Below are 25,257 nucleotides of genomic sequence, written 5' to 3' on the forward strand. Positions count from 1 at the left end.
GTCTTGGTGGAAATTTTTTGACCAGTACTAATTAAATCACTTACGATGTACATTAAGTATTTATTTAAAACTTTTTCCTTTGCTTTTATAGGAAAAAAAGTTCTCCCCCCTCCATCCAACCTGCGTTATTCATTTCGCCAGCTCTGTAAACTGAAATGGACCTGGAATCCTCCAGAGGGCATAAGTAGTACTTGTGATCTAAAATATTTCACTGAAGTTAATGGGATCCAAGAAGAAAATAGGGTAAGTTTTTACAGCTCTTTGAAATCCACAAAGTAAATATATATCCTTGCAATAAAAGAAAATACAATTACGATTCACTGTTCTCATAGGCTATGTCTACACGACAGCGCACTTTTGAAAGGCGATCTTTTGAAAGCCAGCCTTTGGAAGCTACCCTTTGAAAGATCACCTTTTGAAAGTCTACACACAAAATGCAGATCGAGACAGCAATCCACTCTTTTGAAAGACTGACCCACTCTTTCGAAATAGATCATCCACACAGCAACAGGTGCCATTTCGAAAGAATGGGCCAGGAAACACCGCAGACAGGATCACATAGCAGACAACCCCTCTGGGCTCCACAGCCAGGTGCTCCCTTAATGGTCCCCTCCCAAGCAACCTCACCCTGCACACGCTGAGGCCTGCAGGACTGTCACAAGTCTCACAGAGCCCGAAGATGTGTGGAATTCAGGTGCCATGGATGTCCAGCAGCAGCTCCTCAATGAGCTGGCCATCCTCAACACTGTGCTCAGCCAGTTGGCCACAGTGCTAACAGCCACCCTTCACCTCCTGCTGAGGGGTGACTCTCCCTCCCCAGAGGCTCTGGAGGCTCTTGAGGTGGGATCCCCCTGGAGCCACCCCAGCAGCACGAACTGGTGGAAGCAGCTGGTGCTTTGGGATGTGGGACAATGCCAGGTAGGTGCAGACCTTCTGCATGAGCAGGCAGACCTTTGAAGAGCTCTGCCACTGGTTCACCCCAATCTTGAAACACTGGGACACCCGCATGTAGCCCACCCTCCCCCTCAAAAAACAGATAGTCATTGGTGCCTAGAAGCTGGCCACCCCAGACACTTACCAGTCAGTGGGGCATCAATTTGGGGTTGGGAAGGCCACCACTGGGGCTGTCACCATGGAGGTAAGGCATGCTCAGGGCACGCATCCAACACAGGGAGGGGAAAGGGAGTTCCTGGGCAAGGGGGATCCCAGGTAGCTGGGGGCATGGAGCAGGGGTCCAGGGAGAGGGCCTGGGGAGGGGTCCATGCACACCCACCATGTCCCTCGAGAGTGCACTCCTTCCTTCCCATGCAGGTTGTGCATGCCATCAGTGCCATGCCGCTGCACACTGTGGTCCATGTGGGAGATGTAGATGCAGCAGTCACTGGATTCACAGCACTCAGCTTTCCAAATTGCTTTGCTGGCTTGGATGGGATGAACATCCCCATCTACACCCAGAACATAGCACCAGCACCTACCAAAACCAGAAGGGCTACCTCTCAGTAGTGCTCCAGGCACTGGTGGTCCCAAGGGGAAGTTCTGGGACATTTATGTGGGCTGGGCAGGCCGGACACATGCTGCCTGGGTGTTCCAAAATTCCAGCCTCTGCCACCAAATGGAGGCCAGGACGTATGTCCCATCATGGGAGCACCAGATCGGGGACATGACCATGCCCCTGTGCATGGTGGTGGATGCTGCCTGCCCCCGCAGCCCTGGTTAATGCGGGGGTGGGGGGAGCAGGCAGGCCCAGAGTGCTCCTTTACCACCCACGCTGACCCCACAAAGGAGCTGTTCAGCATGTACCTGAACCAGACCCACCATGTGGTGGAGCGAGCCTTCGGGCAGCTTAAGGACTGGTGGCAGTGCCGCCTCGTGTGGCTTGAGGTCAGCCTCCAAAATGTCCCACAGGTGACGGGTGCCTACTGCTTCCTCCACAACATTGTGGAGGGAAAGGGCAAGGAATTCCCATCATGGTGGGTGATCGAGTCCGGACGCAGCTTCAAACAGCTGGCTCCTGCCCCTAGCTGGCAGGCCCACTGGGCTGGGATCCACGTTAGGGAAGCCCTCCAGGAGGCCTTCACACACAGGCCACAGGGACCTTCCCCCTCGCAACACCCTACACGGCCCCCCCCACATACATACCCCTCACCACCACCACCCACGTCCCCCGACATACACCCCACCATCTCCCCAACAAGAACACGGACACAGGTGGTGCAAACATAAAACCTTTAATGTTAACTATTAACTGTATGGTTTGTATAAACAGCAACACAGATCTACCTACGCTGGGGAATGGGGCAATCTGTGTAAAATGGGGAGCTGGCCAAGGGGGAGGTGGCGCAACTGCCAATGGTACTTAACTGGTGGGGGGGTCTTCTCCGGGGCAGGGGTCCATGGCTGCTAGTCCCTCGGCCCTGGGATCCCCTCCGACCCCTGATCCAGGGTCCCAGGCGGGCAGCGTGGGGAGGTAGGGCTGTTGGGGGTGTCCGGTGGGAGGAGACTCAGCAGGGGTGGGGGTAGGCGTGGGGTCCAGGGGTAGGGGCAGGCTCATCTGGGGGCAGAGAGGGGTGGGGGTGGGGAGCAGGCAGGCCAGGAGCCCTGAGTGCTCTCCCAGGACCACGGTCATCTGCTGGTGGTCCAGCAGGTCATCCCATGCAGTCGTCCGCCACTCATGGTGTGGCTCATTCATGCAGAGGCACTGGTCTGCCAGCTCTGTCTGGAGATGAGTAGCATCATTCTTGCTGGCCTGCCATCGTGCCCTCCTGCTCTGGGCCCCTCATAGTGCAGCTCCTCTACTGGGCTGTCCAGGACCATGGATGGGTCAGCGCTGTCCTGGTCCTCCTACGGCACAGCTGCAGGGATGAGGAGGAAGACACAGTCAGTCCCACGTTACAGCTCAAGGGCCATGCCCCCCTGTGAGCACCAGGCCCTATCCAACGGCAGGCAGCCTTGGGGTATCATGCTTGCCATAGGCGTCCCCACCCATCTGGGGCAGTCCCTGGGCACAGTCCAGCACCAGCCCTCCCTCCCCACATGTGTGGCTCTTGGCGCTGTCCAGAGGGGCAGGTGCTGGACATTGCTGGGAGCCGTTGTGGTGTGTTGGGAACCACAGCCACCTGTGCTCTGTGATTCCCCCCCATCAAAATTATTGCCCACGCCAGTCATATAATTCCAAAATGTAATAAACTATTTTTTCCCTGACCGGCCCCCAAATCACCATGTCTTGGATGCAGTCAACCCTGACATCGTTCAAGTCCTCCAAGTGCTAAGAGAACACCTCATGGAAATGCTCTGTGGCTATTGAACACTATGGTGGTCCTATGGCCTGACGTTTATAGCACTGTCCCAGCTATGACTGCAGTATTCTTCCTGCCAACTCCAGGATATCCTGGTCCTTTTAAGGGAAAACAGTTCATACATTTGTTTTGTGGCTGCAGTTTTTGCATTCTGATCTGCTGTATTTGGAATGTAAATGATTGTTTGGCTCCCTTATGTGCTCAGTGATTATTTGCTTATGTGCACATTTTCTTCTGTTTGTTTCTCTCATGTGGGCTTTGAGTTCTCTTCCTTCTGATAATGTTTTGTGTGAGTGTGGAGTAGTGAAAGGTGCTGGATTGACATCCCTATTTTGAAGTCCTCTCTTCAGGCTGACGTGGTGTAAATTTCCTGACTTTGCCTGATCACGCCTGAAAGACTGCTTGTAGGATGAAAAATCTCCATTCTAGACCTCTGTAGGTTGCCAATCAGTCTATGGTAGTGGGAGTGATAGTTCAGTGGTTTGAACAGTGCCCTACTAAACTCAGGGCTGTGAGTTCAAGCCTTGAAGGGGCCAGTTATGGATCTGGGGCAAATAGATTAAAAAAATGTGGGAGGGTGGGCAATAGGTCCTGCTGTGAGAGTAGGGGACTGGACTTCATGACCTCTGAAGGTCCCTTCCGGGTCTTTGAGATAGGTATTTTCACTGGGAATTGGATTTAGACTATGATACTCTCTTGTTGAATGTTATGTTGGAGTATGCCTGCTAAGAGACCATCAGCTTTTGTTTTTGCTGAATGACTCTGGTTGCCTTTGGGTTGGGTTTTTAAACATCCTCAGTTGTTCCTTCTAGATCTAGAACTGAGCGCAAGCCTTTTGATTTGTTCTAATATGTTTTTACATTAACCATGGTGTCCTTGTATTGTTTGTGATCCATATATTTGGACATTTTAAAAGTTTTCTTTTTTACCTTTAGAAATGGACTAAGGAACTTTTTCGTGAGGAAGATGTACCCTTGAATGAGGAGGTTCATTTCAAAGTGAGAAGTGAATGCAAATCTGTTAATACAAGTGAACCAAGCGACTGGGTGGAGATTTCTACTTCACCAAAAGGTACCCATCCACCTCCTAGCCCTTAGCATGTTATCTTCTTTATACCTGACTAAATATACATCATCTTGCTTTCCTGAGATGTAGTACAAGAAAGCTGAATCTCAAATATAGAGCACTATGTTAAAATATTAAAATAACTGAAAGTGTCTTTGTATATCCCAATACACTTCAAAAGTAAGCTGTGCAGTTCTCACCTGGCAGGCTCTTTGTTTAGGATTGTTTATTGTTTATAATGTTAGCTCTTGCAAGGGAAACAGGAAATTTTGAGCTAGCAAAAAAATAAGAGGGACAAAGTGGGTGAATATCTTTTATTGGCCACACTTCTGTTGTTGAGACATACTTTTGAGTAGAGCTTATGTAAGCTTGAATGCTTGTTTCTCTCACCAGTAGAAGTGAGTCTAATAAAAGACATTCCCTCACCTCTTTGTATTGCTAATGTGCTGCGAACTAAACGGGTGCAACAGCACTGTTTGTGATCGGGAAATGGTCATCGTGTTCTGTTCTTACAGTGTGCATGCCTGTGTAATAGTGAAACCTACCCTGCTAACAAATTAGTATCCTAAACTTCTCGTATCTGAAGTCATCTTTAAAGAAGGAGGAGGATATAAGTGATTGAGCTGGGGTGGGGACTGGAATGTTGAAAGGAAACACTTTTTCTCAGTCATGTTGGCGAAGTGAAAGGTGTTAGGAGGACTTACGGGTAATAGACTACCAGGCAGAGACCAGTAGCTTGGCTTGGAAGTAGCGAGAGCTACAAGGAGAAGTGGATAGGAAAGCAAATAACGGTAATGGAAGCAAAAAAGCATATGACTGCTACTGGCTGGTCTACGGAAAAGTAAAGTGAAGTTGCAGGAAGATCCGGAAGCCTGGAGGCTTTCACTCATTAAAGGGGTTCAGTGTTCTCCGAGCACTGTGGCTCCACTGGCCTATGGACTGTTCTGACCATTACTGCTGACTCGTGGGCTAACCAGATGCTTGTAGTTAAGAAGCTGTCTGCCTAGGCATCTGTCACCTTAGCATCAAAGCACAATTTTAATTTTCCTGTAATAAATCTTAACAGTAGTTGCTGTGTCAGAAGAAACAGGTGCAGGAGCAAAAGAGGTTTTCAGGCTGGCACCAAATGAAGGTTGGGCTTTTGATGGAAGAAATGTATTTTTGTAGTGGAGGAAGATTATTGTGGTGTCATAGAAACTTTTCTTTCTTCTGCAAGATACAGTAAGTGAATGCAGTGTGAAACAGCAGTAGGTGGAAGGAAATGAAGAAATCAAGTTTAAAAAAAAAACTTCTTCAACCTATGTAATTGTGCCACTTCACGCGCGTGCGCGCGTCTGTGTGTTAAATGCAAAGGCCCTGATTTTGTAGCTGCTCTGCCCACCACAGGAAAGCCCAAAAACATCCCAGCTCACAGTGGCCATGTAATTGTTAGTTTTTACCATTCTGTGACTTTTTTTTCCTAGTGTTCTGAATGTAGTAAAATTCTTAGCAGTATAGTAGTTGTGATTAAAACTCGACTTTGGCCCACATTTGTCACAGAACAGTGTTTTAGAGCCAGTTATTTGCATATTCAAAATGCATGAAAAGAACTCTGATATCTCAGTAAGCATGGTGTCTTAATGGCAGCAGCTGAAATGCAATTCATGGCTTTTGCAATGGGACTCCTTTAACTGCCAAGGATTTTAACTACAATAAACACTTTCGTAGCTGGCATAATATCATCCAGAATTGTCAAATAACAGGCGTTTAAAGTAAATTTTAGTTAAGTTTTCCATAAGTACAGTATAGTGAAAATAAATACAGTCATCCCTCATTTAACGAGTCCTCTACTTACGACTATTCACTAAAACAAGGGACACATATACATATAATTGTTCACTATGTGAGTGAACTTCCCTGCTTATACGAGCCAGCCCCTGGGTCCCTGGCCAGAGTGCAGGGAGACCCGTAGCCGCGCAGCTGGAGCTGAGCTGTCCGCAGGGTCCCTGGCCGGGGCGCAGGGAGACCTGCAGGGCCCGCTCTAAACACTCCCCCTGTGGCAACTCCCTGTGCGCACCCCTGCCTGCCCCATCCCAACATTCCCCCAGCCCACAGCTCCCCATGCAATGCCCCCAGCCCGCTCCCAACACCCACACCATCCCATTCCGACACCCCCATCCCGGTACCTCTTCTGCAGCCAGGAGGAACGAGCCCCCACCTCCTCCACCTGAGCTGGCTTCAGGTTTTAACCCTCCCTCCCACTCATGGCCCTAAACTGCCCCCAGCCTTTAAGCCCCTCCCAACCCCAGGTTCACTTACCTTTCAAAAGCAGCGCCACCTGCTGCCACTCCAAGCACTTCAAACCAATCAGAGACTTTTACATGTATTTTAATAGGAATTTAATGTCCCTATTACAAGTTTTCACCTGCGAGCAAAAAGTTAGGAACCAATTGTGCTCGTACAGCGAGGGATGAGTGTACAGCAAAAACAGGATAAGTATACAATATACAGTACTACTGTTGTTGGTAAATAGAGTACTCTGCATATTTTGTTTGTTTCTTAATATCTAATCTTGTTTTTTGTTAGTGTTATGCATGACTAGGTCTATCTCTCTGTTATCCAGAATATTTGAATATCTGTCAATCTCCCAGGCCCAGTTTACCGTAATTCTAAAGCTCCTACATTTTATTTTATTGGAATAGTTCTTCCTGTTTCCCAATCTTACTCTATATGTAAAATTATTGTCAATGGTAGTTCCAACTTAAGAAAAGCAACAGTTTACGCTTTGCTTGGTCACCTGGGTTTAGGAGGAGTGTTGTTCGGGGTTCAGCAATGCCATGCTGTCAAGTGGCTGACTTCCAGTTGCTGAGTAATAAAGGCATTCACTGTAGCTTGAGAAGCCTAAAATCACCCTTTCAGATCAGCTATTAGAAGGTGAACATGCAAACAGATAAGAAATTCACTAAGTAACGAGAATGCTCTGATATTTGGGAAAGAAAGGCACTTGCTGGAAGAAAAATCTTTCTAAGAGCTCATTAAACTTGCATTGCAGGTGTTGCAGGCACTGCTGCTGTTGACATAAATTGTATTTGGCACAACTTGGAGTACATGGTCTGTACATGGCTTCCTGGACAGAATGCAAGTGCTCGTACCAACTACACTCTATACTACTGGTTTGTATTGATTGGGTTTTTTTTCCTGCACTAAAAATACAGGCTGAACCTGTCTAGTCCAGCACACTCTGGTCTGGCAACATCTGTGGTCCAGCATGATTTTAGTGCCAGATATCTACTTATCATGGGTGTGGTCAAGGTTCCCACGGTCCCATGAAGTTTTGTTTACAGCCACCAGTCCAGGCTCTCAGTGTTCTGTTCTATTATTTAGCTATAATTTACTTCCTAAATGTCTTCTAACGGACCAGTAAGCAGTGAAAGTGTTGGTAATGCTGCTAGACAATATTGAACTCCCATGGTTCTGCAAATTCTCTGGTTCAGCACCAGTCAGGGTTCCAAAAGTGCTAGACTAAAGAGGCTCAACCTGTTCTCAGTAGATGTCTGATTTTTCATTCGGTTACCCTTATTTTTACTATTACCTGTTGCTGTGTAGGATCTCAAAGTTCTGAGACAGACGATAACTGAGAGTCCCATCTAGCAGAAAAATACCCCCACCCTAGGGTGCAGATGCCCCAGAAGACTGCTGCTTTGTGAGCTGATTTGCTTATATGAAGCATTTGTCCTACCCCGACAACTCATTTGTAAAGTCTGTTGGTTTTATCATCCATCTTTAAGAAATTGGTTTATTCCTGAAAGTTCTGGCATGGCGTGCCACCTTTTTAACATCTCCAGTCACTCAGTTGCCAACTTCCTTCCATAAATAGTCTTCTGTTACGAGACAACAGTGTTGTGGAGAGAAGAATTTGGCACTGATATTTATATACAGAAGCCAGTGCACGCTTCCTGATATTGCTGTCTTTCCTGAAATGTTAGACTGCCTTAGTTTCTGCAGAGATGCAGAGAGATTTTTGAAAGCTTTCAAAGTTCTTTGCTGTTTCAACTTTACCTTACATCTTACTTTGTTGACTACATAAAATGTCTTCTTTCTCACACCAGTGGTTGATATTAAGATTACTGAGTTTTCTGCAAATGTGTTTGAACAGCAGATACCAGAATGTTTGTGGTAATTTTTAAGGTAAACACAGGGACAAATGACCTTTTTTGCTGTTCAAAACTATTCACCTCAACTCCTTCCTTGTAGCAATAGTAACCTGGCCCTGAGCCTGATTCGAAAAAAGAACGTAAATTTTTAGGGGACTGTGCACCTTCTTGGAGTAGGACTTCACACCCTTTTCCCACAACGCTTTCCTGCACATCCCATGCTGCGGTGGGGGATGAATGGAAATATAGGGACTGTCAGCTGCCTAGGTTGTTGCCATTAGCTGACAACATATTCATATCAGAGTGGTGATTAGCTGAAACAGAGTCCGTGTGGAAGGAAGCAGAACAGTAGAATTATAGCTCTGTATTCCTTTGCAGGCTAATTTTCCTGAAAATTCAAGGGGAGGTTGAAGGTGAGAGGCACTCAACTGGGAGGTGGATAGTGTGGCATGTGATAGAGTAAGAGGCTGATGGTGTGTATGTAGGAGAGACTGCTACATTTCTCCACCTCACACATGGGGCAAGAGCATGGGGAGTGACAAGCAGCACAAAAACTGCACTCCTGTCATGGTGCCAAAAGCAAGCCATGTCTACACTGCAGGTTTTTTCCAAGGTTACTTATTTTAACGTTCTAATGTCTAAATAATGTCAGAAAATTGCATTCACACAGAAACAACATTGCGAAACAGATCGTTTGCATTTACAGCAACAGTTTGTGGCCACTGCCTTGCAAAAAGGAGCCTTCACATGAGTTGATAAACAGCTGTGCTTTGTTCACACACATTCCTCTTCAACCATGAAAACGGGGCAGGTGGCAAAAGTCATACGCAGATCTGGAGAAATTATTTCAAGGGAAGAGCCCTCTTACCTTGAATTACCCTGTTTGGTTGTGTGAACACTATTTTTTTCTGGGGGGAGTGGGTTTTTTGTTTGTTTGCTTGTTAAATATGCCCCCAGTATAGACAAGCCTTCAACAATAGTTTTCCTTAACTGCTGAGGGGACAGGAGGGAAGGAGTTTACAATAAAAGTACCCCAGCTCCTGTGGAAAACCCATGAGGTCCTTGCTGTGCTTGTCTGCCCATCTTACTCTCTGGAAACGAGGAGGAAGGTGTGATAACCTCTCTGCAGATGGTGGCCACTCTCTTGAGCAGCTGAGGAAGGTACATAATTAGTATCATGAGTGTGGTAGGTGGGACTCTTGACTGGATTAAGGATTGAAGTCTGTCCAATTTCTGGAGATAGATCCAGAGATGGTAACCAGATTAGTCACAGAATCACCGGCACATTCTCATGTTCCTCAACTAAACATCATATACGCCATCATGTGCCAACAATGTCCAGATGCTTTATATATTGGACAGACTTCAAACTCTCTCAGACAAAGAATTAATAGGCACAAAACAGACATCAAAACACTCCTGATCCACAAACCAGTTAGTCTACATTTTAATGGAGTGGGCCATTCTGTTAATGACTTCAGAGTTTGTATCTTATTAAAGAAGAATTTTCACACTGCTTTGGAAAGAGAGACTGCTGAACTCCTTCATATTCAAATTCGACACATTAACACGTGGTTTGAACCAGGATGCAAATTTTCTGGGACACTGTAGGGGCTCTTTTGCATTCTTGGCTTAATCTAATTCTTGGACCCCCCCCCCACCCCTCTGCTGTCTGATTTGCTCACCTTGATAATTTTTTTTCTGATTTGTCAACCTTGATTACTATTTTTGGTTCTCTATGCCTTAAATATTGAGTCTGTTCTGGTTTGGCTGTGACCTGAAGAAGTGGGTCTGTCCCACAAAAGCTAACCTAATAAAGTTATTTTGTTAGTCTTTAAAATGATACTTTACTGCTTTTTTGTTTTGCTGCAAGTCAATGTTTGCCAATTGAGTGTGGTAGCAAGCAAGTCAACTTTATGAGGAGCACATGAGATGGGGATACTCAAATTTGAATTTATAAAATCCAGTGTTACAAAATCGATACTAATAAATTCAAATGTGTCTTGTAGTGTAGACATAGCATAAGGTTCCTTTTGGGGATGGGGGCAAGTCAAAAGGAATTAGTCAGAGGTGGAATTATTTTCCCTGGGGATGTTTGCTTTCCTGGAACAAACTGTTTTGAACAAATGTTTGTAAACATTGAAATTACAAGGTGGAGGCAGCAGATTGGTCTGTAATGCTCAAAGTTAAAACATAGTATGTTTACGTTTTATTCTTGTAGGTATGACGGCCTGGGAAGTAACCAGCAGTGCCAGAATTATATCTACAGAGATAACTTTGGATGTAATTTCAGTCTTTCCATCCCAAATTCCACACATATGTATCCACCTGTCAGTATTTTGATCAGAGACAACTTGGAGGAAATTAGGCCTGTCTGTGCAAAAAAAAATCCAACAACAATTGGTAGGTTGAAAAAGGTATATTATGTAACTTTGCAAAGAGTATTTGGCGTTAACATCAGTGAAAAAAAAAAAGGGAATAGAACTTGTTTTGATTGTGTATTGCTTAATGCAAAAAGGAACAGCTGGTTTAACCTGACAAAACTAAATCCTGTGTACATATCTATATGTATTTTAATGAGAACAGTATGTCACTTTCATGAATGGTACATGAACACACAAGATTTTCTTGTCAAAGTCAGATCATCTTATCAAGGTAAAATAGTATACGTGATGCCTCTGGATGAAACTCAGCACTAAACCACTTTACACCAGCCAAAGATCTGGCCCTTCATCAAGGGGACTGTCCCCACTCTAGTCCCAGCATGTTAATGACCCTAGGTGTCTCGGGTCTTCTGAGAACTGGGGATGAGGGAGTGGATGTGAATAACATTAGAGCAATGTAAATACTTTGAATCCAAAGTTTTGTATTCCCCTGGGTCTCTCACTGGCACTCTGAGCATAGTGGATGCCTCTTAGCTATAAGCTTACTATTAAGACTCATAGCAAGTATCAGATTTTTGCAGCAGTAGTGGAAGGGTTTGGGATATTTTTGCCATTTTGTGTCTTATCATTCACCTAAACTACACAGTCATTTGTCATTAAGGATCCTGGTCTTTCAGCCTTCTTGCTCGTGTCTCTATCTTCTTGTATCCCCAGTGAACATCCTCAGAGACCTAGGATTTGTACACAGCTTCCTGTAAATTGTATTGTGAAGTAGCCAATTATTGATGACAAATTAAGAGCATTCCTTTGTATATCCAAGGCCACCCTTTCTAGCTTTGGAATGTTGTGGCTAATCATAGCTCTCTGTGGTGTGATGACTAGCATCTGAGAAACTCTGCTCTATTGCAGAGCAAATGAGCTCATTCAGCATGATGCTGGCAGAACAGTCTCATCAGTTTGACTTCCTGGTGTGAAAAATCATACTGTATTTTGAAATACTAAGCACTAGACATGACTAAGAAGTGGCGTAACTTCAGTCTCCATTCCCTGCCACTGGCCTGGCTCTCTGCTTTGGCAGAATCCATTGTCCTGCTACAATCTTTTGAGAGGGGCTCTCCTGGGGAAGGAGGGGGCAAACCACAGCACCTTCGGATAAGTGGCTCTCTGGAGTGTGTGGGTGTCTGGGTTTGGGGGTTCTGGGCCTGGGTTTGTCTGTTTGTTTGGTGCTTGGAGTGCTGAGCTGTCTGTTTGAAAGGCCATGTGCTAAGGCTGGTAGTTGGAAGTTAGCCTTGATTAGGTTTAGGTTTGAAATCTAAACTCTGTGTGCCGATTGGCTGAGCGGTAGTCAGAGGGAAGGGCTCTCAGGAAGGCCAGAGCTTTTTAAACCCTGCTGGCAAGCGACCAGGGAGCTTGCGAACAGGGTGGTTGCTAACAGGAGGGAGTTTTGAGAGGGGAGTTTAGATGGAGCTAGTTACTTCTACAGGGGGAAGGGGAGGCAAGATGGTTATGGCAGCGGCGTTCCCAACCACTGGCTGGAGCTGAGGGACCTGCCATCCCCAGGGTGCAGCGTGGGCAGTAGGATGCAAGCAGGCTTGGGGGAGTGTGGGGGGCGGAGGGGCGAGACCGAGGGGTGTTGTGGTGGGCATGTGGTTTGGGGGCGTGTGGTACGGCTGTGCGGATGGCGGCACCAATGGAGGCTGGTGGTGGCATCCCCGGCTCAGATTGCCTGGGCTTCCAGGCTCAGTCCTGCAATCCCTGCATGCGTGTCCCTCAGTAGCTCCGTGGGGCTCCGGGGGCAGCTGCTGCCAGAAGAAGAGTTGGTAGCTTTGGCAGGGACCCAGGGCGCAGCTGGGACATGAGATTGATACCTTCCTGGAGCGCGTGGGGCTGCAGCAGCGCGTGGCCAGGTGCGGAGAGGCCGGCAGAAGGGGGACCTGGGGGCGATGAGAGCTGATAGGGGTCAGTGTGGTGAGGTGGGGGGACATGGGAGTGGATGGGGGACAAGGGGGCGGGGAGGGGAGATCTGGGGATGATGGTAGCTGATGGGAGGCAGAGGGATGGGGAGGAGGGTCCTGGAGAGGTGAGGAGGTCGTCAGGCCATGGGGAGCTTTGGGGACACATGGTGCCAGGGAGGTGCAAGAGGTAGCGGGATCGTTACCCACATTCTCCATGCCCCACTGCCTTGTGGGTTATCCTGGGAAGGAGCAAGGCTAAAGGAGTAAACCCTGACAGAAAATCCGGAGGGGAGTCCTAACGCGGTTCTGTGCCAACTTCTGGCATTGACCCAGCAACTCCTGCAGCTGAGATGGTACCAGACGTAGAGGTTATCCTCTCCTTTGGACTATATCAGTAAAGCAGAGAGGAGAACACTGGTGTCTGGGCAGCCCAGGGTCCCAAAAAATTGCCCAGGCTCACGCCTGGAGAGGTACTCCAGCATCGCTTAACGGCGTTGAACCAACACAGGAGGTAACAGATACTGGTTGTAAGCTCTTGCTCAGTTGGCGTAGAGAACGAGCGCCAGCGGTTGCCTTCAATGGTGGGAGAGATTGTCGCATCTCACTGGACAGTCACCATCCATCTCAAGCTGGGCAGCCCCCAGCTAGTAGGGTACTGTCCCACCACAGTTCACCTGCCTCACTGGGTGCGTGAGGCTTAAGGTTCCTAAACCTGACAAGTGACTGAAATTTGAGCACCAGGCAAACCAATAAGAAAATCAACAAGAAAAGGAAACCGTTAAGGTTTTAAGCTTGCTTGCTGGAATGTGCAGACCGTGCTGACTGGTTTGACTGAAGATCTTCAGGACATCAGTGACACCCAAAAGACTGCTGTCATCAATGAGGAACTGAAGAGGCTCCAAGTTGACATTGCTGCTCCGCAAGAGATGCGACTCGCAGATTCGGGATCTCTAAAGGAAAAGGACTACACCTTTTTCTGGCAGGGTAAAGCCCAAGAAGAACCCAGGGAGCATGGTGTTGGCTTCACCATCAGAAACACCTTCTACAAATGGTGGAATTAGTCATGGGCGGATCAGAAAGACTTCTTCAGCTCATACTTCAAACTTGCGCTGGTCCTGTCCACCTGATCAGCGCTTACGCCCCAACCCTGTACGCCGCACCGGAAGTAAAAGACAAGTTCTATGACATGCTTAGTGCTGCTGTAGCGCAAATACCTGCTCACAAACAACTGTACATTTTGGGTGACTTCAGTGCGAGAGCTGGAGCTGACCGTGACTCATGGCCTTCCTGCCTAGGCCACTTCAGTGTGGGAAAAATGAATGAAAACGGACAGCGTCTTCTCGAACTTTGCACGTACCACAATCTGTGCATCACAAACACATTTTTCCAAACCAAGCCACAGCACAAAGTATCATGGAGACACCCACGCTCAAAACACTGGCATCAACTAGACCTGGTCATCGCTAGACGTGATAACCTGAGAAACGTCCTCCTGACACGCAGCTATCATAGTGCCGACTGTGATACAGATCGCTCGCTAGTTTGCTCCAAACTCAAGGTGATTCCCAAGAAGCTGTACCACTCTAAACCAACTGGAAGGCCCCGCATTGATGCCAGAGAGACAGCAAACTCAGAGAGAGCCGAAAAGTTGAGAGAGACCCTCAAGGAGAATCTGCACAGCAGCCCCGGGGGTGCCAATGTGACATCCAGATGGCAGCATCTGAGGGATACAATTTACAACACGGCCTTGTCAGTGTTTGGAAGAGCTAGAAACACAAATGACTGGTTCGAAGCTAACTCCGATGAGATGATTCCAGCCATCGAAAAGAAGCGCGCTGCACTCCTGGAGTACAAACGCTCTCCGAGTCAGAGTACCCTGCAAGCACTCAGAGCAGCCAGAAAAACAGCACAGCAGATGGCCAGGCGCTGTGCCAACAACTACTGGCTCAAGCTATGCAGCAGCATCCAGACCAGTGCTGACTTCAGTAATCTCAGGGGAATGTATGAGGGCATCAAGAAGGCATTAGGACCCACCTAAAACAAGATGGCACCTCTGAAATCCAAATCTGGTGAAGTCATCGCTGACAAAGCCAAACAGATGGAGCGCTGGGTCGAGCACAGCTCCGAGCTGTACTCACGTGAGAACATTATGGTTGATTCAGCCCTCGATGCCATTGAGCTCCTACCAGTAATGGACAAACTGGACCAGGAACCAATGCCATCAACAGCATTCCAGTAGGAAAGGCCCCGGCCCAGGATGGTATACCACCGGAGGTAATCAAATGTGCCACAAACACTCTCCGGGACCCCCTACATAAGCTACTGTGCCTGTGCTGGAGAGAGGGAGAGGTTCCACAGGATATGCGTGATGCTAACTTCGTAACCTTGTATAAGAACAAAGGAGACAGAAGCGACTGCAACAATTGCTGTGGAATCTCCCTCCTAAGCATCACTGGTAAACTGTTCACTCGCGTCATCCTCGGCAGACTCCAGAATATTGCTGAGAGGGTGTATCCCGAATCACAGTGCGGCTTCCATGCAGAGAGATCTACCATTGACATGGTCTTCTCTCTGAGGCAGCTGCAGGAGAAATGCAGGGAGCAGAGGAAGCTACTCTACATTGCCTTCATCGACCTGACCAAGGCCTTCGACGTGGTCAGCAGGGATGGACTGTTCAAACTGCTCCACAAAATAGGCTGTCCACTGTTGCTCTTCTGGAGGCAGGCCACTGGGGAGCTGTGTTGCTTGAACCAGATGTTTTCCGAGAGTTCATGTTCAGGGCATGGGAGGAACAATGTGCCCTCACTAGAAATAGATGTGCTGAGCTAGATGAATTATATCTGATTGTTTCTCTCAAGCTAATGTGCTCCCACTTGATTATAAAAGCTATGGGAAAAATAAACTTAGGACCTTCAGTCTTCCAGACTGTCGGTCCCCTGCTGTCAATTCTTTGTCTCATCCTTTGCGGCACCTCGCCTTCGGGACCTGGAAAAGATACAACATCCCACCACAGCTACTCAAGATGATCCAGTCTTTCCATGAAGACATGAGAGGAATCATCCAATATGACGGCACATTATCGGATGTTTTCAGCATCAAACAAGGATGCATCCTTGTTCTGACATTGTTCGGGATCTTCTTCGCTCTCCTCCTGAAGCATGCCTTTGGATCTTGAACAGAGGGCATCTTTTTGCAGACAAGGGCTACGTCTACACGTGAAGCCTACATCGAAGGGGCTTATTTCGATGTAGCGACATCGAAATAGGCTATTTCGATGAATAATGTCTACACGTCCTCCAGGGCTGGCAACGTCGACGTTCAACATCGATGTTGCACAGCACCACATCGAAATAGGCGCTGCGAGGGAACGTCTACACGCCAAAGTAGCACACATCGAAATAAGGGTGCCAGGCACAGCTGCAGACAGGGTCACAGGGCGGACTCAACAGCAAGCTGCTCCCTTAAAGGGCCCCTCCCAGACACACTTGCACTAAACAACACAAGATCCACAGAGCTGACAACTGGTTGCAGACCCTGTGCATGCAGCATGGATCCCCAGCTGCAGCAGCAGCAGCCAGAAGCCCTGGGCTAAGGGCTGCTGAACACGGTGACCATAGAGCCCCACAGGGGCTGGAGAGAGAGCGTCTCTCAACCCCTCAGCTGTTGGCCGCCATGGCGGACCCCGCTATTTCGATGTTGCGGGACGCGGATCGGCTACATGTGCCCTACTTCGATGTTCAACTTCGAAGTAGGGCGCTATTCCCATCCCCTCATGGGGTTAGCGGCTTTGACGTCTCGCCGCCTAACGTCGATGTTAACATCGAAATAGCGCCCAACACGTGTAGCCGTGACGGGCGCTATTTCGAAGTTAGTGCCGCTACTTCGAAGTAGCGTGCACGTGTAGACACGGCTAAGATCTGATGGGAAACTGTTTAATCTTGCATTGGAGGGGTAGCTGTGTTAGTCTGGATCTGTAACAGCAACGAAGGGTCCTGTGGCACCTTATAGACTAACCGAAAAATTTTGAGCATGAGCTTTCATGAGCACAGACTCACTTCATCAGATGCTGGTCTTGGAAATCTGCAGGGCCAGGTATAAATAAGCCAGAGCAAGGGTGGGGATAACAAGGTTAGCTCAGTCAGCAAGGGTGAGGCTTACTACCAGCAGTTGATCTGGAGGTGTGAAAACCAAGGGAGGGGAAGCTGCTTCTGTATTTAGCCAGCCATTCACAGTCTTTGTTTAAGCGAGAGCTGAGGGCGTTGAATTTGCAGATGAATTGTAGCTCAGAAGTTTCTCTTTGGAGTCTGGTCCTGAAATTTCTTTACTGTAGGATAGCTACTTTTAAGTCTGCTACTGTGTGGCCTGGGAGACTGAAGTGCTCTCCTATGGGTTTTTGTATATTGCCATTTCTGATATCTGATTTGTGTGCGTTTATTCTTTTACGTAGAGACTGTCCAGTTTGTCCGATCTATATAGAAGAGGGGCATTGTTGGCACATGATGGCATAAATTATATTGGTAGATGTGCAGCTGAATGAATGAATGAATGTTTAATCTTGCAAGGCTGAAAGCTAAATCTAAGGTGTGGGAAGTCCTCATCAGAGAGATGCTGTTTGCAGATGACGCTGCTGTAGTGTCACACACAGAAGACCAGCTTCAGAAACTGCTGGATCAGTTCTCCAAAGCGTGCAAGGACTTCGGGCTTTCCATCAGCCTAAAGAAGACAAATGTACTTGCTCAGGACATTGCTGAACCTCCATCAATCAGCATTGACAACTATACGTTAGAGGTCGTCCACGAATTCGTTTACCTCGGGTCCACCATCACTGACACCCTGTCATTGGAGTCTGAGCTAAATAGGAGGATCGGAAAAGCAGCCACAACTTTGTCCAGACTCAGCGAGAGAGTGTGGAACAACATCAAGTTGTACACCCACACCAAAATGCAAATCTACAGAGCCTGCATCCGCAGCACCCTCCTTTATGGCAGCGAGTCTTGGACCCTGTACGCCCACTAGGAAAAGAGGCTGAACGTCTTCCACTTGCGCTGCCTCAGGCACATCCTTGGAATATCATGGAAGGAAAGAGTGTCCAACACCGCCGTCCTTGAGCAAGCTGGAATCCCAACCATGCACACCCTCCTCAGGCAGCGGCGGCTCCGCTGGTTTGGCCACGTCCACAGGATGAATGATGGAAGGATCCCAAAAGACATCCTGTATGGCGAGCTAGCCTCTGGCAAAAGATCTCCCAGACACCCCCAGTTGCGCTACAAAGATGTTTGCAAGAGGGACCTGAGGGAGGTAGACATCGAGCCGGACAGCTGGGAGGAGCTGGCAGACAGTCACAGCAGATGGAGGCAGGAACTACACAAGGGCCTTCAGAAGGGTGAGATGAGGATCAGACAGGTAGCAGAGGAGAAGCGAGCCCACAGAAAGCACAGTAAGGACCTGCCAAACACCCATTACACATGCAACAGATGCAGCAAGGACTGTCACTCTCGTGTGGGCCTTCACAGTCACAGTCGACGCTGCAAATGATGATCCCAAATGGAACTACAAAGGGCACAATCCATAGTCTACTTAGACTGAAGGATGCTACTACTGCTGCAATCTCGGAACACCAAGCATGGATGTTGCTGGACCATAAAGTCCAGGGCTACAGAGGTTTAACCCATACCAATACTCACCCCATAAAATTGGGTCATCAGGTCAGGCTCTCCTGATACTGAATCTGGCAAGCCCTTCTCTCTCTTTTCAATATCCTGTTTCCTGTGCGTGTGTTGTTCTTGTATTGCTGTATCCACAGATTTTTTTTTAAAATTGATACGTACAGTAATCATGTTATCAATGTCAAACTTCATTCAAAAATTTGGATTTTGTTTTCTCTTTCAGTAAAACCTGGCCCTCCAAGGAATGTAAGAGTATCAAAAGACGAAAATGAAATATGTGTAGAATGGCAAAAGCCAGGCACCTTTCCATCACACTGCTTAGCTTACCAAGTAGAACTTAAAGACAGCAACTCGGATTACATTTGGCAAGCTGATGTAACTTTTTTCATTAATTATTTACAATGAAGCTGAAATTTATGCATTCTTTTAATCAATCTTTGTCAATAGCAAGTCAAGTACTGCAATTTAAGAACTGTAATTATATGCAGAGCAAAAAAATGTCATTTTATAAATGTACTTGAGACTGCATATGTGGATGTAACTGTTTTTTCTCTCATGATATGGGGTTCACTGGTTTTACCATGTACATTAGACTTGTGCAACCTTGCATAAGTCAAATTTCGCATAACTTGTGGGAGCCAAGAAGCTAACCAGCGCAATAGCGCTGGTCAGTTTCCTGCCTCCTGTGAGTGGTCAGTTTCTCAGCTCCTGTCAGTGGCAGCAGCCAAGAGACAGGCTTCCACCTGGCCACCAATCACAGGAGCCAGGAAATTGACAGTGCAGCAGCTGGTGCTGGGCTCCTGGCTGCCTACCACTCACAGGAGCTGGGAAACTGACCAGCGCTGCTGCACTGGTCAGTTTCCTGGCTTCCCTGAGTGGCGGGCAGCCCGGAGCGAGGGGCCAGCTCCCCACCACCCCTCAGAGTCCCTCTAACCCAAGATTCGTGAAACTTGAGTGCACGTATCTCATAGTTTTACTGTATTGAAACTAATAACAGTTTCCTGAATCTCATTTACCATAGCAAAGGATTGTTACATACACAGTGTACTCAGCAAAAGAGGTCCACTTTTGAATGGGTAATAGCTTTTCAGAAACAGCATATGACAGCATAATTATGCTGTCTCCCTCCCAGTCAGAGTCTCATTGTCATGTATCTTTGTTGCTGCTGCCTTGGATACTTGAGATACATGGCATGATAATCACAAAGAAAATTAATGTGCTTATGTGTGGATCTGTGCATGTAGTAAGCAAGGGTATCTGAGGATAAGAAAAAGTGGGAGATAAGAAAGCACTGAAACAAATACAGCTGCACATACTTCAGTGTGTGGATGTATACTGGCTTATGCATGCCTGTGTTAGAGTAACTAAAACTAAGCCTGCCATTATATCAGCAAGGAGAACAGCTTAGTGTGCTATATACTAGTTTCAGTGTTTTATAACTTGGCAAAGCAAGAATCCTCTGAAGGACTGTGTACACAATAAGTTTTATAAACAAAATTGAGTGGTCCACATACCAAAACTAGCACTAGATGAATTTGTTCAGTCCTTCCTTTCTATCTCCAATTGGGAAAATGAGTGTGATAGCCGTGGTTCTCAAATGTCATTGCACCGCGACTGCTTTCTGACAACAAAACTTAGTGCATGACCCCCCAAGGTGGGGACTGAAGCCTGAACTCTTCTGAGCCCTGGTGCCCTGGAGGAGGGAAGACAAAAACAAAACCTAAGGACTTCTGCTCCATGAAAGGACCTGTAATTTGAGTCCCTGCCTTCTTCTCTCCTCCTTCCCCCCACTGGCAGGGTTCCCTCCAATTTTTCCCATCCATGCCTGGAATAAATTCTCTTATGTGCACATAGACATGCGCAACTGTGCACCTCCAATAGAAACTCACGCTGCTGGCTGTGGGAACTCTGCTAGTCAGCTGTGTGGCACCTGAGTCTGTCCTGGGCACTCAAGCACTCAGCTTATGGGGAATACTACCCTGCACCTAGGACCGAAGTTAAAGCCTGACACCCTTGGGGGCTTCAGCAAGGTTCCCACAATTTTTCCATCCATGGGTGGCATAAATTTTGTTACATGCACCAACTCTTGCAGGATGTGCACCACCAATAGAAACACAGGCTGCTGGCTGTGAGCGTTTTGCTAATCAGCTAGCAAACACCGGACTCGTTCCTGGGTGGGTGCCCAAGCGCTCAGCTTAGAGGGAACACTTGACTTCAGCTTTGACACTGGGTGGTAGGGTTTGGGCTTCAGCCCTGGGCCCAGCAAGTCTAATACCAGGCCAAGGGACCCCATAAAAATGGGTTCATTTTTGTGACCTATGCTGAGAACTGCTGAGATAAGCCAAATGTCCAGGCTGCCATTTTATCAAACTTTCATGGAGAAACTGTTTTTTTAGGCTCAGAATAGGCATGAATTTTTTCAAGTATATCAGCTACCATTTTACTTCCCACAGGGGCAGAGACTGGTGTAGGGAAAGCTTGAGCAGCACTTCTACCAGCCCTAGGAGATGGAAGGGCAGGCAGTAGAGCACATGCAGGTATTTGGGGGAGCTGGTAGACTACCTCAAGTCCTAAGGCCATTCAGCCTGTTTGAACCTTGATTTCTGAATGTCCTTGCTTTGACAGTTTGGATAATTGTTTTCTGTTAAAGGCTAATACATGCTGGGAAAATCTAAATTTCTTATCTTTTACCACTATATTTTATGGAGTTCAAAAATACAAAAGGCACATGGGCCTCGGTCAAAGCATCCAATCTGATTGTTAAATCTACAATGAAAACAAGTTTGTAAATGTCATGTATCTTGATTTAAAAAAAAAGTAAATCTTTTTTTAATTTTTTCATTTTAAGGTCATAGCGTCCAATGACACTTGTTTTTCAAATGTGCATCCTAACACTATGTACACTGTCAAAGTGAGAGCAAAGGTTCAGAATATCTGTTACAGCAGCAATCACTGGAGCGACTGGAGTGAAGAAAAGAGCATTGGTAAGAGCTGTCTTTCTGGGAACTGACCTGAATATTTTTCTTACTTCAACTTCCAGCCATTAGACCTTTTATGCTTTTGTCTGCTAGACTAAAGGGCCCCAGAATTATCAGATTATTTCTTTCTGTATAGGTACCTATAGTTACGACCAAGTTCCCTCTTAACCTTCTGTTGGAACGTAGTTAGTTTTACTGTGTGAATTGTCATGCTTTGTATTTCATCTGTATTTCACGGTCACTTTCATTGCTTAGAAAAGCATTTGTATATATGTAAATTGAATATACTTGGGAGTCTATCATGCACCCGGAAAATAAGTTTTGCATTAAATATTATTTTCATTAGTTGTGAAGCACTTCCATCTCTCAATTCTGTGTGATTTTGTTTTGTTTTGTTTGCCAGGTGAAAGCATGGACTCCACATTCTCTATTGTTTTAAAGCTCGCTATTCCATTAACAATAGTGGTAGCTACTATAATTCTACTAGTGTACCTGAAATGGTAAATATCTACATTGCTTGTATCTTAAAATCTGTTATGTACTGACTTTTCATTAGTGTTACATTGCAGTCCTTCTCTGCTTTAGTTTATCTTTCATTTGTAGTGTGTATATTTTTGACAGTGGTTATTTTCCTTGTATACCTCTGTGTGCAAAATTAATGTGGAGGTATCAGTCAGAGCTCTGTAGTTGAGTTTGAGCTGAGATTTTTATGGAATAAATAAGTGCTGATTGCTCTAATGTTGTGTAGCTTGTCTACCTTACAAAAGGCAGTTCCTCTGTCTCAGGCTACATCTACACTACAGTGATCCTTTAAAAGAAGTTCTTCCAGAAGATCTCTTCCAAAAAAATTTCTTTCGAAAACGCACACAAAAAATCAGATTGAAAAAATCGATCCACTCTTTCAATAGAGAATGTCGACACAGCCTACTCTGTTAAAAGATTGGGCCAGGAATAAAAAGTTCCAGTGCCATGAGGACTGCTCTTTTGAAAAAAGGGCCCCCGGGGTGCCTACACACATATTTTGGGGAAAAAGGCGTTCTTCTTCATCTGGGAGAGGAAGAGTGCCACCAGAAAAAGTGCTGCATTCTTGCAATTTAATATCAAAAGAACACATTTTGTGTGTAGACTTTCCGTGGGATTTGTCGAAAGAGTCCCAACTTTTTGAAAAAATTCGCTAGTGTGGATGTAGCCTCAGTGGTTGCATATGCATTAGATGTAAATGAAGTCCCAGTGCAAAATGGAGTACCTACAGACAGTCTTCCCTCTAATGCACACTTGTGCTCCTTTTGTCTTCCGTGGCAGTTGCTCAGAGATGTCCAAAGACAAAATTTTTGCCTGTATGGACAACTCCTTTTCCATTCATTATTGGGAATGAAAGTGGGAAGCAAAGGTAGAAGTAAGGAGAATAGGCTATCGCCTAGGAGGATTAAACATCGTCAGAGAAAGTAGAGTCCAGTTTACTTTCACTATAACATTGAATTACAATGAAGTGTTGTTCCTTTGGTTGACTAATTTGTTTTCATTCAAAGCTTTTATTTCTCTGTTCTAAAGGCTCAAGATACTAATTTATCCACCAATTCCTGACCCTAGACAAATTATTAAACGCATGCTTGGAGAGCAAATCGAGGACTTACAGGTTAGTATCTTCTTGTTGGCTATCAAGTGGTCTCTCCAAACTACAAAAAGTCTCTACATTCTCACATCCTCTATTAGTATTTTGCCTTTGCATAATCTAAAAAAAATTTAAAGAGAAGTTTACAGTATTCATAGACCGACTATTTAAAACAATGAGCATTATGAAAACAGAAAAAAAACCAAGTACAGTCTAACACCAACAGTTGCATGTTTCCAGCTGAGTTTTTCCTAAGTGGTGTAAACATTTTCTGATTGGCTAGTCTACAGAATGCCATTATGCTACTCAGCAAGCTTACTTGCACTTTCTCTTCCAGTTCCACTAAATGGTTTTCTTTGCAATTCAATCTGCTTTTCAGGAAAATGCCAATCTTCGTTCATTCTTTTAGACTATCTATATATTTGAATACTAAATTAATATCTGTACCGCTTGGAAGAGTTCAGATTTTTTAACATTTATTTTTGTCTAAAAGACCTAAATACCATCAATACCTTTTGACATGTCATGGATATGGTTTCCTATCATTTTATCTGAGAGGGGAAGCTTACTGATAAGACCTACAGATACGCACAATGAACTGGTGTGTGTGTTAATTATTTGGTACTGTGAAGTGATGGGCACTTGGCACCTTTGGGATTGTTGTCCTGATCATGTGAAATGTAATTGTTTAAATCCACCTTTCTTTCCTCATTCTTCTGTCAATCTAGATGCACAACTGGTAGTCCCCCCATCCCCCAGCCAGCAAATGGAGACACTGAACCTTTCTGGTGAGGCCATCCCCAGTTTGGCTCACCACAGTGAATTGTCTCAGTCTTGAGCTCCTGGAAAATACAGAGCTTTGTAGAGGACCAAAGAAAGATAAAGGGTGTCTCTTCCTGGAGCCCCTGTAGACCACTGTGGACTGAACTGCTTCCTCTGAGGGGAGTCCAGATGGGCTCTGGCTCCCCAGGGGTTTTGGAGGACTGCCCAGAAAGAAAAGGATAAAGGAGGGGAAAGGATGTCTTTCTCCTGCAGCCTCTCACATGGGAGAGAGTTTGGGCAGTGTGAACCCACGAAGCCCCACTCCCCACTGTGAGGGGCAAACGAGATACTCCCGGTGTAGCTCAGCCCAGTGTGGAAGGCTAGGTTCAGCCAGCTTCCCTCTCAGTCCAGGCTGCAGCACTGAGTGATCACTGAGGTTCTTTTCATTCTACTGGTGGCACTAGGGCATCAGGGTTGGAACCACGGCAACATTCCTTCCTACTGATATTCCCCTTCCTTCTCCTTCCCTATCTGACTCCAGCAACAACAGCCTCCCACCTCTATGGACTCCATAGCCGTAGGGGAGAAGGGGTGACGTGCCGTGTGCAGCTTCACAGAGCTGTGAGACCTAATCCTGCTGTCTGGAATGTCCCACTCACACACCTGCCCTTGTCAGATGAGCGGCTGCAGGAGAGGCAGCTCTCCTGAGCCTCTGGCCAGCCCTAAGCACCAACTGCAGCCCAGTCATTTTTCCAGGAGGAGCAGCTCCCCATGCACCAAAACTATGCTCCCACATGCCCCTTTGAAAGACATGCTCTTGGGCCTGGGCTGCCTCTGCTTTGCCCCTCTGACTGGTACACTGCACGTCTTGTAACGGTGACTGTCACAGTCAGCTGCAAGTGAGACCAAGCCCTGAGGACACAAGATTCTCTGTGAAATAACATCTTGTATTCTTTTCCAGAGCTTTCCGGAGGATTATTTATTGAATGACTGTGGTCCAGTTAAGGAAGAAGAAATCCACACGTTAGTTTGGGTAGAGAGTCCAGAGAGCTCCACAACTGGAAATGAGGAACGAGAAAGACCCACTTTACAAGTGAAAGCCTTGTGAGGAAGACTTCTTTGTTGCTCTTTGTTTACCTCAGAGGACTTCTAAAAATCAGCTGTGACTGGTCTGCAAGGCAGACCCCCACATTGCATTCAGCAAGCCCTGCTGAAATCTCACCTCTCTGGTGGCACTCACAAGATAAGCTGCTGGCCTTTAATGCTTTCTATCTCTACAAAAAATGCTATCCAGAGCCACCATGATGTGCATGTACATAAACCAAAACAAAAAGCAGTCAAGTAGCACTTTAAAGACTAGCAAAATGGTTTATTAGGTGAGCTTTCGTGGGACAGACCCACTTCTT

General features: G+C 46.4%; 1 protein-coding gene across 1 annotated transcript in view; it reads left to right on the forward strand.

The window, feature by feature from the left end:
• The window catches only part of IL13RA1 (interleukin 13 receptor subunit alpha 1), a 45,521-nt gene extending 20,309 nt beyond the window's left edge, over positions 1 to 25,212 (forward strand). Inside the window, exons 2-10 of the mRNA XM_075008076.1 lie at positions 92 to 243; positions 4,232 to 4,367; positions 7,393 to 7,513; positions 10,716 to 10,897; positions 18,723 to 18,874; positions 21,348 to 21,483; positions 21,881 to 21,977; positions 23,029 to 23,113; positions 24,813 to 25,212. Coding sequence (XP_074864177.1) covers positions 92 to 243; positions 4,232 to 4,367; positions 7,393 to 7,513; positions 10,716 to 10,897; positions 18,723 to 18,874; positions 21,348 to 21,483; positions 21,881 to 21,977; positions 23,029 to 23,113; positions 24,813 to 24,959 — 1,208 coding nt within the window. The 3' untranslated portion in view covers positions 24,960 to 25,212. The remainder of the gene's footprint in view (positions 1 to 91; positions 244 to 4,231; positions 4,368 to 7,392; positions 7,514 to 10,715; positions 10,898 to 18,722; positions 18,875 to 21,347; positions 21,484 to 21,880; positions 21,978 to 23,028; positions 23,114 to 24,812) is intronic.
• Positions 25,213 to 25,257: the final 45 nt, after the last annotated feature.

The sequence above is a fragment of the Carettochelys insculpta genome, chromosome 13 (genome assembly GCF_033958435.1).
Source record: "Carettochelys insculpta isolate YL-2023 chromosome 13, ASM3395843v1, whole genome shotgun sequence".
NCBI classification, from domain to species: domain Eukaryota; kingdom Metazoa; phylum Chordata; order Testudines; family Carettochelyidae; genus Carettochelys; species Carettochelys insculpta.